This window comes from Notamacropus eugenii, chromosome 2, assembly GCF_028372415.1.
Source record: "Notamacropus eugenii isolate mMacEug1 chromosome 2, mMacEug1.pri_v2, whole genome shotgun sequence".
NCBI lineage: Eukaryota > Metazoa > Chordata > Mammalia > Diprotodontia > Macropodidae > Notamacropus > Notamacropus eugenii.
Genome location: NC_092873.1, coordinates 524183768 through 524200261, shown reverse-complemented (window position 1 = coordinate 524200261; position 16494 = coordinate 524183768). Strand labels below are relative to the sequence as shown.

The 16494-nt window shown below is 42.4% G+C and overlaps 1 protein-coding gene across 1 annotated transcript in view; it reads right to left on the bottom strand.

The window, feature by feature from the left end:
- Nucleotides 1–16494, bottom strand: part of PGM1 (phosphoglucomutase 1) — a 74100-nt gene that overhangs the window by 36818 nt on the left and 20788 nt on the right. Inside the window, exons 2-3 of the mRNA XM_072649727.1 lie at nt 2058–2220; nt 1056–1202 (exon numbers count right to left, since the gene is read on the bottom strand). Of these exons, the coding sequence (XP_072505828.1) occupies nt 1056–1202; nt 2058–2220 (310 nt within the window). The remainder of the gene's footprint in view (nt 1–1055; nt 1203–2057; nt 2221–16494) is intronic.

The following is a 16494-nucleotide window of genomic DNA, read 5'->3' as shown; positions in this document are numbered from 1 at the left end:
TCTGAATTCCTTCCAGTCATCATTTCTTATAGTATAGTAGTATTCCATTACGTAATATATGGCATCTATTATTTTATAACTTGTTCAGTCATTCCCAAAACAACTGCTACCCACTATGCTTCTACCCACTATGTTTGCTACCCCCAAAAGTCACTGTTGTGAATGTGTGGGCATATTGGACATCTTTCTCTCTGTTATTATCATTTGGCATATATGCCCAGCAGTGGGACCTCTGACTCAAAGACTATGGGCATTGTCATCACTTTCTTAGCATAATTCCAAATGGTTTTCTAGAATGATTATCCCATTTTACAGGTCCACTAACAAGGCCTGAGTACACCCATCTTCCTCCTTTACGTGTTATCTCATTTATTTCTCACAACAACCCCATAAGCACTATTATTAGCCTCATTTTTACAGCTGAGGAAATGGAGGCCATCAGAAGTTAAGTGATTTTCTCTGGGCTACTCAGCTAGTTAAGCGTCTGAGCCAGGATTCAAACTCAAGTATTCTTGACTCTTTGCCCAATATTCTATCTACTGTACCCCTAGCAGCCCCAGTATGTTTGTTTATATCCTTTGACCACTGATCTATTGGAGAGTCTGGTTTAATATCCCTAAAAGGGACCTTAGAGATGATGGAGCCCAAGCCTTTTATTTTACAAGGGACAAAACTGAGCCTTAGGGGTGAAGCGTCCAAGGTCAGAGAGCCCACCTCAGTGACCTTGCCACTACAAACAGGGCCCAATGGATGTTGGAATACACCCTTCTCTCCTCAGTGGGAGGTACAGACTGTTTCATATGTAGTGACAGATGTCACTGGGTTTTCCTTTCTTACAAGGGCACAATCAGTGGGAGCCTAGACATCCCAAAAGGAGGGCTGGACTGTCAAGGCAAAAGGCTTCAATGATTTTTTAATAAAGAGAGTTCACATCATTAATTAATGTACGTGAAGCATCTGAAGGGTCAGGCTGTCCCCAGAGCTGCAGGCTGGCTTTCCTGAGAAAACCTGGGGGCTGAGGATGCCAGGGCTGAGCTTCAGGAAGGGACACATGCCTGTGAATGGTTTAAACTTGTTCTCCAGGTCAAACTGCTGCTTCCCAAGGACGCCGAGGTCAACCTTCAAGTCCGGGCAAATGGCATATTCTTCAATGGTTTTACTAATCTGGAAGATTCTCTCCGTGATGGCTTCGGGAGCTGGTCCTGGAAAGTAAACAGCAAATCCCAAGTTACTAAGGGACAGTCATGAAGGGAACAAGACATTCAGAAAACAAAGCTGAGTGATTCACATACATTAATGAATCCCTGGCACTTCACATTCCTTAGGAGTTAGAGCCAGAAGGAACCTTGAAGTTATCTCCCTCATTTTACAAATGAGGAAACAGAGGCCCAGAGAAGGACTTATACAAGGTCACCAAGGTAACCAAGACCTAGGCATGTTTAGCCCAGAGAAGGGAAATTTCAAATCTCTCACTTCTCTAATCAATCTTATTACACACAGCTGCCAAAACGATTTTTCTGAAGCGTAAGTCTGGCCATGTACCCAGAGGAAGAGGAGGGGACAAGCATTTATTAAGCACCTACTATGTGTCAAGCATACCGGTAATATTATTTCATTTGATCCTATGGGGATCAATAACCTGGGGAGGTAGATGCTATTATGATCCCTACTTTACAGTTGAGGAAACTGAGGCAGTCAGAGGTTAAGTCTTCCTGACTCCAGCCTGGTGCTCTGTGCATCAAGCCACCTGACAGAATTGGAGGCATTTAGGGTTAGAGTTAGACTCAGCACGTTGGAGGGCTTTCCTTGAGTTCTCATGATATTGGATGGATTTCATGCCTGTTGTATTAGCTTTTTACACTCAAATGCCACATTTCCCTATAATGCAGCCCACTGACCCCAAACAGGTAAGGAGGAATGAGGATCCTGTTTGTCTTCATAGAAAAGGAAGCAAAGGGATAAACAGGCTAAGAACCTTACTCGGAACTTTATCCTTGAGCCTGGGTTTCCTTCAGCACAGATAGTTGGCTCATCCTTTGACAAATAAATTAACTCACCTCCATTGGAGATGTTGAACTTGATTCCGAAGTCTCCATTAGGGCCACCGGGATTATGGCTGGCTGTCAGAATGATACCACCAATGGCTTTGATCTTCCTAATGATACAGGACACTGCCGGTGTGGAGAGAATGCCATTCTGCCCAATCACTAATCTTCCAATCTAGAAGAGAAATCCACACAGATTTTTACAGAATTTTAAACAGCAATAAGTGGAATCTGCAAGATGATAGAGTAGATGGTGGTTTGGTCTTATTGCCAAGAAGACCTAAAGTCAAGTTTTGTTTCTGATACACGCCAGTGGTACTACCCTGAGCAAGTCACTTAAGCTCTAGAAAGCTCTAGCAGCCTCAAGCAACCTTTGAAGCGGTAGGCGAGCTGCCAGTCTAAACAGGTGAAGGGGTAGTCCACTCCAGAAATTCCCTTTCTCAGATGAAACAATAGGTCCAGATCCAGACAATAATGCCTGTAGAGGTGGGATTTTCACCAAATTCTTTCTAATTCCCAATTCAGAACTTGATTATCTACTTCACCGCACTCTTTGCCACAAATAAACTAGATGAACTCTTGCCCAGAACACAGTGCCAGGGAGAGACCTAAACAATGATGTCTCTATTTCCACAAAGTAGAGAGTTGAAATTCTCTTAATAACAAAAGCCTGAACAAAATGTCTGAATGGCATCCTCTGTATGGCCACTAAAGCTGAACAACATTATTCAGACTGCAGGCCATTTCTCAGACTGTGCCATTTCAGAACAGGATGGCCCAGAAGGAGAGGAAGGCTTTAGCAAATGAAAGTATTAATTTCAAGGAATAATCTAAGTCCCCACATACTCCAAAATATTTATAGTAACCTTTCTTTTGGGGGTGGGAGGGTGGAATAGTTGCAAAGAACTGGAAACAACAGATGCCTATCTGTTGGTGAATGGCTGAAACCCACGGTGGTTCATAGATTTAAAGAATCTTACTAAGACACAAGAAATGAATAGGAAGACTTCAGAGAAGCAAAGGAAGAATTAGAGAAACTGATTTAGGCTGAAAGAAGGAGAACCAGGAAAACAATATACTCCAGGATTACAATAATGTAAGTGGAGAGAACAGGGAAACCATTGAAACGGAGAGCTGTGACATTATAATGGCCAAGACTGCCCTAAAGAAGGGGTATGAGAAGTCACCTCCCCTCTGCTTTGCATAGATGGAAGACTGCAGGTATGGAACACTGCAGATATAATGATGTATTGGTCGGTTTTACTTTCTTTTAGGGATGGCTCTCTAGGAGGGAAAGGAAGTAGGCTATATTGGGAAACAAAGGAAATGTAAAATCAAGAAGATATCAATAAAAAAACACATTCTAGACCAGAATCCTTTTTTTGGTCTCTCTCCCTATAACTCAACAAAGTACGGTGGAAAGAGCACTAGATTGTAATCATAGGTCCTAGGTTCAAATTCTCCCTTTGCTATTTATCATCTGTTTAACTTTGGGCAAAGTCACTGCATTATTCTGAACCTTGGTTTTCTTATCTGTAAAATGACAATACAAATTTCTTATTCATTCATTTGGTCGTGTCTGCCTTTCCTGGACCATATTGTCTACAGTTTTCTTGGCCAAGATACTGGGGTGGTTTGCCATTTCCTTCTCTAGCGGATGAAGGCAAATACAGGTTAAGTGACACATAGCTAGTAAGTCTCTGAGGTCAGATTTGAACCCAGGTCTTCCTGACTCCAAGCCCAGCACTCTATCCACTGAGCCAAAACACTAACTGATTGACCTTGGGCAATAAAAATAGCACTCTGCAATCTATCCTAGGAAAGCACCTTGCACATAATAGGTGTTTAATAAAATTCTTGTTTGGTTGATCTTCATATATTTAATTTATTTAAAAGGGCAAGCCACATTTGAGGTCAAGAGTATGTCAAGGTACCCCCAGCAGAAAACCAGACAGACTGTCTGCAGAGGGCACAGCGCAAATGCATTTCTAAGAATCCAACTGGGGACAGTGTGTGCTCTGAGAAGCCCTCGTAGACCTGGGACCTCATGTCTTCCTCCTGGCTCCCCTGGCTTCCTTCAGTCTCAGCTCAAATTCTACCCTCTTGCAGTCCTCCCACAGTGCTAGTGCCTTCCTTCTGAGAACATCTCCCATTTACATCACACCTCCCATGTCCACAGCTGTCTCCATGTCATCTCTACCATTATAATGTAAGTTCCTCAAGGGCAGGGACTGTGTTTTTGCCTTTCTTTGTATCCCCGGCATTTTGCACAGTGCTCCATCACACAGAGTTCAACGTATTCTTCTGAATTTGACTTAGATAACGCCCAGCTCCTAAATATTCCCTCCCAGAGGTGAGAGTGGTTTGAGTTTGTTTCAACATGACCAGGGGACGGAAGCCCTGTCAGTGTCTCTATTTTGCTCAGGAGAAGCAGGGAGCAGTGACCTCAGAATAAAAGTTGTGAAATAGGGACACCACCCCCCCCCCCCTTGCAATATATTCACTCCCTCAAGGGGAAAAAATGGCACAAGAAGCGTTCATAACCTTCTCTACTTCTTATGTCACTCACACGCTCCAAAATAAACTTTTCAAAAAGAGCATCAAGGGTAGGGGTGGGTAGGAAGCAGAGATTAGTTTACAACCCTAAAAATAAAAGTAATGAGACCTGGCTCCAATGGAGATAATGGAATGTGGGATTTTGCAGTTCGAAGGGACCTCAGAAATTGTTTTAACCAATCCCCCTCATTCTACATATAAGGAAACTGAGACTCAGTGCGCCAAGTCACATAATCAAAGTCATCTGTAAGATAATGCATGGCAGAGCCAGGATTTGAACCCTGACTTCAAAATTCCAATTCTGGTTTTCTGGGATTGTGAATATGAAAACCACCTTCAGGTCACTGAAATCTCTGACTACCTGCCCATCACTCAAATGCCACCTCCTACATGAAGTCATCCCTTATTGCCCCAGTCCACATGGAGTCTGTGACCTCTGAACCTCCTCAGCTAGGTGTGCACGCGGCCATATGCTGCATTAGAGCTAATGGTCAGAATCCCCTTGGAGATTACTGATGCTCCCTGAGGGCAGGAATCCCATCTTGGCCGTTTGGGGAGCTTCCCCTCTGCCCCACTCCAGCTCCAGCCCTGCTCAATGAATTCATTTTCAAATAGACTAAGACGTGTCCCTTTGTTACTGGTCCGACAAGAAACTGCTCCCCCCTTCACACAAAGTAATCACTTCAGCCAATTAAAATGATAGGCCTGTCATTAAAGAGAGAAATCAGTCTGGCCTCACCTCCCACAATCATTGGCGTCAACAGAGGCAAACCCTGATCAACAAGAACAACAATAACAAAAAGTGTTGTGAGCCACAGCGACAACTTCACATACTGCTCATAAGACCCTGCATTTTTAAAGCTCCATTGCGGAATTTTTAGTGTAAACCATTTGAACAGCAGAGGACATTCGGATCCTGCCTATGTGACCTTTGGTAGGTGGCTTGACCTCTCTGGGCCTCAGTTTCCCGCTCTGTAAAATGAGGAAGTTGGATAAGGCAGCTAGTAGAGGTCCCTTCCAGCTCCAATTCCACCTTTCCTATGATCTTTCAAGACTCTACCCAGTTGTGTCCTCCTACAGAAAGCCTACCCTGATCTCCCCCAGGCAGGCTGGCTCTCCCCTTCCTCCAATTATCTTGTATTTCTTTGTTTAAATGCCACTTTTACCCTATCAAAATGTAAGCTTTAATTCACTCCAATAAACATGGATAAAATACCTACTACGTGCCATGGCACTGTGTCACATGCTAGGGATACAAAAGAGAAAAGGGAATAAGCATTTATTACGCTCCAACTGACTATGTGCCAGGCATTGTGCTATACACTTTACAAATATCTCATCTGAACCTCACAATACTATGGGCAGGTGATATTATTAGCTCAATTTTCCAAGTGAGGAAACTGAGGCAGAGGTTAAGGGTCACACAGCTAGAAAGCGTCTGAGAAGAGGATTTGAACTCAGGTCTTCTTGACTTCAAGTCTAGTGCTCTATCCACTGTTCCACCTAGCTACCTCAAAAACAAAACTCTTTGCCCTCTAGAATTTTCCATTCCTGCCTCTGTTTTAACCCCCCCCCATACCCTCACTCAAGCTTTGTGGACCACTCAGAGGGCATTTTTGAGCCCCTTGGGGACTAGAGGACCACCCCCTCAAAAGGGGCCCTTTGCATTTAATCTGAGTCCATTTTACATATGCTTACCAGCATCCATGCTATTTCCTCTCAGTTGGCCTTTAAGCTCTGAGGTCAAAAACTGTTCTATTTGCATTCCTAGCTCCTACCGCACTATCTGGCACATTGGAGAATCCCAGAAAATGCTTTTTGAAGGGAAAGAATTCTAGATTTAGAGTCAGAGGACTTGGGTTTAAATTCTGGTTCTGCCTCTCACTCTCAGTGTGACTTTGGGTAAGTCACCGAACCTCTATGGGCTTCAGATTCCTCAACTTTCAAATGAAGGGGGAGGGGCTGGACCTTGGTTCCTTCGTCTCTAGGATTCTACAAACTCAAATAGAGTGAATTGTATTCCGATAACAGGGCTCCTTATCCCTCTTTGCCTCTCATACCCACTCTGGCAGCCTGGTGATGCCAAGGGACACTTCTCAGAATGGTGTTTGTAATGCATAAAATGAAATACACAGGAACTCAAAGAAAATAGATTACATCGAAATACTATCAAGATATTACAAAAACAAACCCCTAGAGCCCAGGTTAAGAACTCCCTGAGCTCCACAAAGTGGGAGAGGAGGATGTATTAACGACTCCAAGTTAAGCTTTGAGGCTGATATGTGAGGTGGCCAACATGGTGAACCCCCCCATGCAGACCTCAGCTGGAACACTGAGTGGAATGTTCTTGTAGGTCAGCTCCAGGGGGACCGTGAGACCAGTGTCACTCTGGGAGACTGAGCCAAGGGGCACAGGAAGGAAAGGCTGGGGGGCAGAATACAGCGGGACAGGAAGAAACGTTGATGCCTTCTTATGAATTGAGGGTTGCCTTCCCTGCTCCCCAACCGCACAGAATAGTCAAGATCAGGTTCTTTGGCCTGCTGGTTGCACACAGTGGTATCCTTCTCATGTTGAAACCTATCAAGCTAACTATCTGGGGCACTGGATGGGGTATCAGCATTCCAAATGGGCTTTGTCAGTCTTTGACTCTGTGCATCGTAATTTCCTGAGTATGGAAACTGTGGATTCATGTAGGACCCAAGGAAAACCTGGCACTCATGAGTCTTATACATTATATTCTGTAATTAATTTAAAAAATATTGGGGGAAGGAGAAGGGGAGGGTAGGTTGAACACAGGAAAATAGACATCTAATTTACTGCCCTATTTAATAATCTCTGAGATCTTGGAGCAGGGAGGGGATGGCTGTCCACCTACTATAGTCTATGGAATTGAGCCTTCAACACCTTGGTGGACCACCACCACCACCACCACCACCACCACCCTGTCTTTTAGCTGTCACAGTTGTACAGACTTATCATCTCCAAACTTTAAAATGAACAGGATTTGGGGCATTTTAAACAAACAAAAATATGCCTTCTCTATACATGCACACATGCACACACACACACACACACACACACACACACCATGTTGAGTCTTATCAAATCATAAGATCAAGACTTAGATCTGAGATATCAGAGGTAATAATAAAAAATATTAAATAAAATTTGTATTATGATTTAATGATAATTCAATTATAAAATGCTAAATGACAGAAAAATTAATAAAATAAAAGTGTTTCAAGGTGTACAAAATGCTTTACAGGTACTATCTGTGATCCTCACAACAACCCTGTGAGGTAGGTGCTATTATAACCCTCATTTTACAGATAAAGAAATTGAGGCAAAGAGAGATTAAGGGACTTGCTTACGGTCACACAACTCGTAAGTGTCTCACCAGGATTTGAATTCAGGTCTTCCTGACTCCAAGTCTAGCACTCCATGCACTATGACAGCTAGCTGGCACCTAATCTGATGCTCACAGGAAATCTATAAGTGCTTTATTAAAATGATTACTATCATTATCACCATCAAATGAGGTACATGTAAAATACCTTATAAACTTTAAAGTCTATATCTACATAGATATGTGTGTAATGCTACATAAATACTAACTTTGTCATCATCATCACCGTTTTGGTTCAGACATGTGCTATCTGGAGAATTCCCAGAGTAGACATTCCCTTCACCATTGTAGCTCAGTCACTCTTCTGAAACTCAGGGTCTTGGAGAGCTGGTGGTGGTATTACAAGGTTAAGTGACTTGACCAGGGTCACAGAGGCAGCATGTGTCAGAGTCCGAGCCTGAAGCCAGTTCTCCCTCGCTCTCTCTCACCAGCTCAGCAGCATGCATGCTGCTTTCCAAAAGCTTTATTAACTATTTTAAATAATTCAGTTGAGAGCCTCTCAGGCAAGCTCTGGCTCCTTAAATCGAAGAGGCTGTTTTTAATAAGTCATGCCCTTGAACAAAGGCAGGGCTCACTCGGGGGTTGTGCCTCCTGGCCCCAAAGCAGAGCTGCACCAATATACCACTTAGCCACTGAGTATCACTTAAATGTATTATTTAGCAAACCTGTCCCTCATAAATAAGGCCAAGTTCACAGGAGCTACCTGAATTACACATTCTCCCCACCTCTCCCCCCACTCTAGCTCCACACAGAGATGAAATGAAGCCAGATATATCACAGTAAAAGCAGGCAGCATCCTCTGCCCCCCTCACTGGGCGAGATGGATGCTAGAGAATAATGTAACATCTACTCTTCCTCAAAAGATTAAAAGCATCTTAATACCATTCCCTTCCAGCTCCCTTCAGAGATGAAATTTACAGCACATCATATTTTAGCTTCAAAATGTGGATGCCTTCTAATCACTTCCTACTGGAGCACCTTATCACCAACATTACACCCGCCAAGATGCATGCAGGGTACCTCATCCCAGCCGGAACCACTGTAAGTCCCAGTTACAAACAGCAGAATCTCAGAAGAGCTCGGATGCTTGGCTTGGTGGGCTTTGTTGGGCGGGTTTGGGGATTTGGTTTGGTTTGGTTTCAATTTGGCTTTGGTGATCACACCTGCTCAGGGTGCCCCCAAAATTGAAGTCTAATGAATACAAGGCTCTTATGCTCCCAGGGGCAACCTTTATTTTCCCCCCAAGTGGTAAATATTAAAGATGGTACTGTAGGGGTATGAACATCTGTCAGACATTTCTATACATTACCTACGATATTTAAAATAGATAGCTACGTTTTAATCCAACTAGGATTTTGCAGGGCAAAGTAGAAATATGCCAGCAATGCCTGTGATTACCAACTACGGCATCTGTGTCAACTGTTACATTCAGAGCAGGGCTTTTTGTTCTAACGAATCACAGAAGCCAAGAGTTGGAGTCCTCGGTGCCCGTTCATCGAGCCAATATGATTTTTTTTCTAGGATACAAAGCGGTGGCTGAACCTCCTCCCCAGCCCTTTAGGGGTTATTATCTCTATACCACTGCACAAACTCACTATAAACAGGCCTTCTTTGTGTACCAGGTTATTAGGAGCAGGTCCCCTGGCACAAGGGCCACTTGGAAAGCTTACACCAAAGATTTTCCAATTCCCTCCCAAGATCTCTGCAGTACAGCCCCATCCATAAGAAACTTTGGGTCCTGGGTTTTGTTTGCCTCTTTGACAAGTGGCTGAACTACAACAAGGAGACCATTGAAAGAAAATAAAACCCTTCTCCCTCCTCCCCTCATTAGCACCAGCTACAGAGGATACAGTCCTCCTGGAAGTCCCTTAGAAAACAGTTAAGGGGACAGTTTACAGTGAGGTTTGGAGTGGTTTCTCTTTCCCTTCTCTCCTTTTCTTTCTCTTTTCTTCCTTTTCTTTTTCCCTTCTTTATTTCTCTCTCCCTTTATTTTCTCTCTTTTCTCATTTTTCTTTTTCTACCTCTTTTCTTTCTTCTCCTTTTTTCTCTTTTCTCTCTTTTTTAAACTTTATCTTTCTTTTCTTTACTTAGCTCTATTTTTCTCTTTTCTATAGTTTTCTATTTCTTTCCTCCTGTCACATTTTGGTTTCTATTTTTCTCTCTTCTTTGTCCTTTTCTCTCTTTCCTCACTCTTCTGTCTTTATCTTTTATTTTGTTGTCTCTTTTCTCTAATTCTCTTTTATCATTCTTCCTTTTTTCACTTTTCTTTTTTTCTTCCCTTGTCCTTCCCTCTCCTCAGTCTTTCCCTTCCCACCCCTTCTTCCTTTCTCTCTCTTTCTTCTTCCTTACCAAAAAATTAATAATAGCATATAAAGATTCCACAGGAGTCAGCACTACAGACAAATAGCAGCATAACTCTACCTTCTAAAGCAAATGGTCATACAACCTTTTTCTTAAAAGAAAGCAATTTAAAGACTACTTACATGATTTGTTTCAATTCAATTCAGCAAGCAATGATTAAGTGCCTGCTGTATGCTGGACACCCAAAGACAAAAATGAAACTCCTTGACATGAGAGGTGACCTTCGAAGTTACATTAGAACTCCTCTATATTAGAAGGCTTGGTGTGCGTTTCTAAACACACCCCCACGCCTGGGCATGTTTAGCCCAGGCTACTCCTTTTTCCTATTTATAACATGAACAGATTATCAGGAAAGCAAGGGATCCATCAAGATACCCACCCCATTGGCGGCAGCCATCTGCACTATTGTTTCAACAGCTGATGTATTAAAATATCTCCCATCTCCACCAACCACCATGGAAGAGCCCTGCCGGTCCTTTAAGTCTATGCAAAAGAAGATGCTTTGGATAAAATTCTCCAGGTAGCTAGGCTTTGTCTCAAAATAATAGGTCTTCTTCCGTAAGCCACTGGTTCCCGGTTTCTGGTCATGATAAGGAGCTGTGAGAAAAGTCAGCAGTGGGAGGGGACCGTCTTCCATTTTTCTCTTTGCAAGGAAAATCTGAGTTGAAATCACATATTATCTTCCGCCTGCTTCCAGTTGGCGGTGGTTATTTCTATTCCAGAGAGAGAGATATCTATCCAGTCCCCCAATACCCCCCTACTTCTGAAGATTGTTAAAGGAGCTAAACCTTTCCTTTACTTGCCCTGGAAGTAAATGGATCTGACTCTGCTGCTCAGTGGGGCACCAGTTTAAAAAAAAAAGTATTTCTCTGGGGCCCCAAAACTTCTCAGAAAAGGGCCCTTCTGCAAATAGCCCTCTGTGATCCCCCAGCTGAATGCCTCCCACTGAGTTCTGCCTCATTTTCCCCCTAGGGTGGAGATGGCTCTAAAGGGTGGTGCACGGATCAGGGTTTGGTTACACACACCACATTGGTGCCAACCTTTGCTTGTCAGGCCAAATGAAAACAGGGAGCAGATTCCTCCCTCAGAAGTAGATTCAGCCCAAGGAGAAGGTACCCCCTTATGGCTCTTGCTGCCACCCTGCCCTGCCACCCCCTTCACTGAGCGCTTTGGGAATGGCATTCTGAAGCTCAAGTTGTCCTGTGTAGCCCAGCAAATTTAAAGGTCACTCTTAAAATGGAAGAGGCAGCTCAGAGGCCTCGTGTTTCCTTAGAGCTAGTCTTGTCAATGAGATAGCCAAGAGCCTTCCTGGTCCAAACGCCCATAAAGAGTTAAAGGGTGGGGGTGAGGGACTACATCTCACCAAACAGATTTATTCCCTCACCACCAAAGGTCTGAACAAAATGGCATTCAGCACTAGAAGATTAGTGATGTACAAATGTTCCCCAAGTGCTGAAACAGCCCTTTATTTCTCTAACACATGGGAAAGGAGGGTGGGGGGCAAGAGCACACCAAATATTTGAAAACTCAAGTAATAACGGAATAAAAGCCAAGTTTCCTAAATTTATGAGATTCAATCTGCTTGAAAGAGGGAAACTGACATGAACCCAAGGCTCCATAGAGAAATGGGCCAGGAGGGGCCATGCAGTGAGGAGTGTGGCTGAAGAGCTGACACTGGAGTCAGGAAGACCCATTTCTCAGATATGCTGCCCTCTGATCACTGATCACTGTCCTAGTCAATGACCTCAGACCTTAAATTGCACTAGTATAGGGGTAGAGATGGAAGGATGGAAGGATGGAAGGATGGAAGGATGGAAGGATGGATGGATGGATGGATGGATGGATGGATGGATGGATGGATGGATAGAGCAATGATAGATGGGTGGATGGAGAGAGAAAGGGAGGGAAAAGATGGATGGATAGATATGTCTATTAAGGTATATATATTTTATGTCTATAGATCTATATCTATCTAGATATATATCTACCTCTACCCACAAAATCACAGGTCCAGTCCAAAAAAAGTTTGTGAGGTTCTAAGAAATAATACCTTAATTAGTTTCAAGTTCTCAGTCCATTTGGGCAGCTAGCATTTCTGTCACATTCTTAAGATAATAATAAGGAGAATAATACCCTTTTTACAGATGAGGAAACTGTGACAGAGAAAGGACATGTCCAAGGTCTCACAGCTCACAAAAGTCTCAGGTAGGATTTGAACTCAGGTCATCATGACTCCTAGATCATCATATTATCTGTTGCTGACACCTTGCTGCTACTTAATCATGGAAATTGTACTAATTATTTATTTAAACACATGCATGTACATTCCCCTCCTGGCTCAGCAGCCAATAGAAATTAAAAAGCCTCCATTTCAAAGATCTGAACATATTTCTATAGTAAAAGTAAATTAAGGATATTCATGCAATATTTAAGAGCCTTTGAAAGAAATGCCTGGGGGAGTTCAGGTTTTCAAGGGAAGGATAAATAACCCTTTGGGAAACAAAATCTAGCCAGCTAGATTCTAACTGCTCTGTCAAGCCAAGGTTAGAAAGAAAACAGACACAGTATATTTCCTTGAATTCTCCTGGGCAAGGAGGGATGGGTATCAGAGAGATTGCTCAGGGCTTGAAACAACACAGCTAAAAGTACAAATGTTGAGGCCTGGGAGTAAAGAACAGCTTACGGAGCTATCGGCCGCCATCTGCAAACAGGCAGGATAGGCTGGCCCAAGTGCAGAAAACAGTCTGATTCCTAACTTTAAAAAGTAACAATCCTAATTTTTTAAATTAAAGTTGAAGCCATGGGAGTTCAGAGGCAATTAAATTAATTGGGTAGGAGGAAGGAGGGTCTGTACCCTGCACTTGACTGAAATAGGGAATTCCCAGGGTGAAGAAATCAATGCAGAGTCCCCACTGTTCCACAACCTAACAAAGTTTCACAGAAAGGCCTAGGGACTTGGGTCCCATGGTATATGTGTGGCAATATGTGCCAGAGAGAGGTCTTGAGCCCAACAACTCTCTACCCATATGCCTTTGCTGTCTCTCAGAGGGTTTTTTAAAATTAATTTTTAAAATCCTTTATTGATTTTACAGGTGGAGAGTTTCAAGATTCATTTTTTTAATTAGATTGTTTTAATATCTTCAATTCCACAAGTATTTCTGAAGTTGTTATCATGTGCAAACACTCAAGATGTTGGTCACTGGGGATAAAAAAAAAAAAAAAAAGAAATGAAACCATCCCGCCCAAAAGGGCTTCAATTCCATAGCTGGGTTATTGGCAGTTTGGTTTTTGTTTGTTTGTTTTTTCATTAAAGATAGCAGATTGTTAAAAACTCAATGAGAGTGCTTTGAAATGCATTCCACTCTTAAAATGTGTGAACATAGTTCTCAAAAGAAGAAATGTAACTTATTGCGAACATATGGAAAGAAGTTTCCGAGGGAGATAAACATCAAAATACCTCTAAGATTTTCCTTAGACCCAGCAAACTGACCAAGGTTACAAATGAGGGAGAGAGTTAATATTAAAGGGGCTCTGGCAAAACAGGCACACTAATACATTGTTGGTGAACCTGTGAATTGGTCCAGGCATTCTAGAAAGCACTTCACAATTAGGTAAAGAAAGTGACTAAAATGGCCACACTCTTTGCCCCAGATATTTCACAACTAGGCAGGGACAGCAATGAAATCAATGACCAAAAAAAGGCCATGGATACACCAAAATCTGACTTTGGGGAGTTGGACAAAAACAGGAAAACAAGGACATATTCATGGAATGAGCAAAGCTAAGCAACCTTGTGGTATGTGAATGTAATGGAATATTACCAGGTTGTAAGAAATAAATATGATAAATACAAAGAAATGTAAGAGGACTTAAATGAACTGATACAGAACAAAGTAAAAGTGAGAAAATAACGTACAAAATGACAAAAGTGGAAAATGGAGAGAATGATGGCAACCACACAAGTGAAACTGACAAGATAATGACCAGAGAGATATGAGAAAGAATCTTCTACTTCATTACAGAGACAGGGGATGAGAGTGTGGACATCACACATATGTCAGATTTGGGGGAAGTTACCTAACTCAACCTGAACTGTTTTTCCCCTCTCTTTTTTATTTCATGTTATAAGCAGACAGGGTTACAAATACATTGGGAAATGCGGATGATATTAAAATAAAAGACATTAATAAAATTATATGTTTTTAAATCGACTCCATTACTTATAAAATTTCAAATCAAGCTTTTCTTAGCATTTGGGCAGGCTCTTGGGTATCCATTTACAGAGAGGTCAAATTGCTGTCATCCAAGATCATTCCTAAGGTTACCAGATGCCATAAGGTGTAATGGAAATACCACTGACCTGGGAACTGGTCTATTTGGGGTCTGTTCCTGGCTCAGTCATTAAATAACTGTGTGACCTTAGGTGAGTCATTAAACTCTTTAGCCTTTACTTTTCTCATCAGTAAAAGAAAGGGATTGAACCAGATGATTCTAAGATTCTGCTGAGCCATAAAACCTTATGATTGGTTCTACATATGAATTTGGACATAGCTAGATGGTACAGCAACTGCCCTTTGTAGCTTATAAGAAAACCAGCTTCTTGACTACCACCCAAAAATGCCACGACAATGACATACTTCCCTCCCTTTATTGTAGAGGGGAAGGGGATTAGAAGTGACCCACAGTGTCAGATGCAGATGATATGTCGTTTGGTATTGCTGAAATGCTATTTTTTCTCTTTTTAAATTTTTTTTCAAGGGATGGCTCACCAAGTGGAAAGAGGAATATATTTGGAAGTGAATTACACCAAAAAGCCTCAAGAAACATTTTATTTTTATATAAAATCTGAAATAACAACAAAGAAATACTTAGAAAAGAAAGAAAGAAAGAAATTCCACTCCAGATCCAAGGACACTTTGGCAGAATTTTGCCTTTCTATCTTGAGACAAAGTTGATCCTCCCAACCAATGTATCATGCTACTAGTGTCTTTTTTGGTGCTGGTTACATGCCAACCCCTGCCCACAAGTAGCTGTGTTTGAGTGAGACTGGACCTTCAGAATCATATTATGATCAACCTCATGTGTCTGGCACCGAGTTAGGCACTCAGTACAAAACTAAACCGGATAGCTATGATTCTCCAAAATAAGCCTGGCTCATAATTTCATGGAGGCTCTAGGATGGCACACCATATAAAAATATTACTAGAAACTGCAATGCTAGATGGACTGTGACATATGGTAAAAAAGAAAAGGCATTAAAACATTAAGCTCTCTAAGACGCACATGCTAAGTGGGACAGCTATTAAGAAACTCATTTGTTTTAGCTCTCTACCCCAAAGGTTGAGCTTTATCTTCAGAAACACTGCTGCTGAGCAGAGCAAACCCAATTTGGCATAATGAATTCTCCTCGGTTACCAGTACTCCTTCACAATGACAGAAATGACATTTTGCCCATATGGGCCAGTTAAAGATGGCTCCCTTCAGACAAGGACCTTTCATACCAATGGAGGTCTAATCAATTTCGTGATGGCAGAGTTATGAACCCATCCTCTCCTGGTCTCTCCAGGGCTCCAGCTCCTAATCAGGCCAAGGCTGAGACAGACAGGGGCAGATGTGATCAGAGAATCACAGACCTACAGCTGGAAGGCATCTCTGAGAGTTCAGCCCTCATATTGGACAGATGAAGCAAAGGAAGCTCACACAGGTTAAGTGACTGGTCCAAGGTTACACAGATGGTAAGCATCAGAGGTGGAATCTGCACCCAGGTCCCGATTCTAGTCAGTGCTCTTTATTTCTAGGAGAATACAACAGAAACTGTAATAGCCCAAGCTCATGAAGGTTTGCCACTTCAGAACCAGAGCTGGGAAAGGTCAACCCACCAATGATGACCTTCAGTTCTGAAATGGTCATGGAGTGCCTGCCTATCTGCTCTATTTACAAATGTAGAAAATGAACCACAAGGAGGTTGTGACTTGCCCACATTCACATAGCTAGTCAGTGTCTGAGGCAGGATTCAAACTCAGGTCTTCCTGACTCCAAGACCAACCTGCTGCCTCAGTGACATACATACAATATATACACATCCCTAGAGCACAAGACAGCTTATACTAAGTGCCATGAAATGTA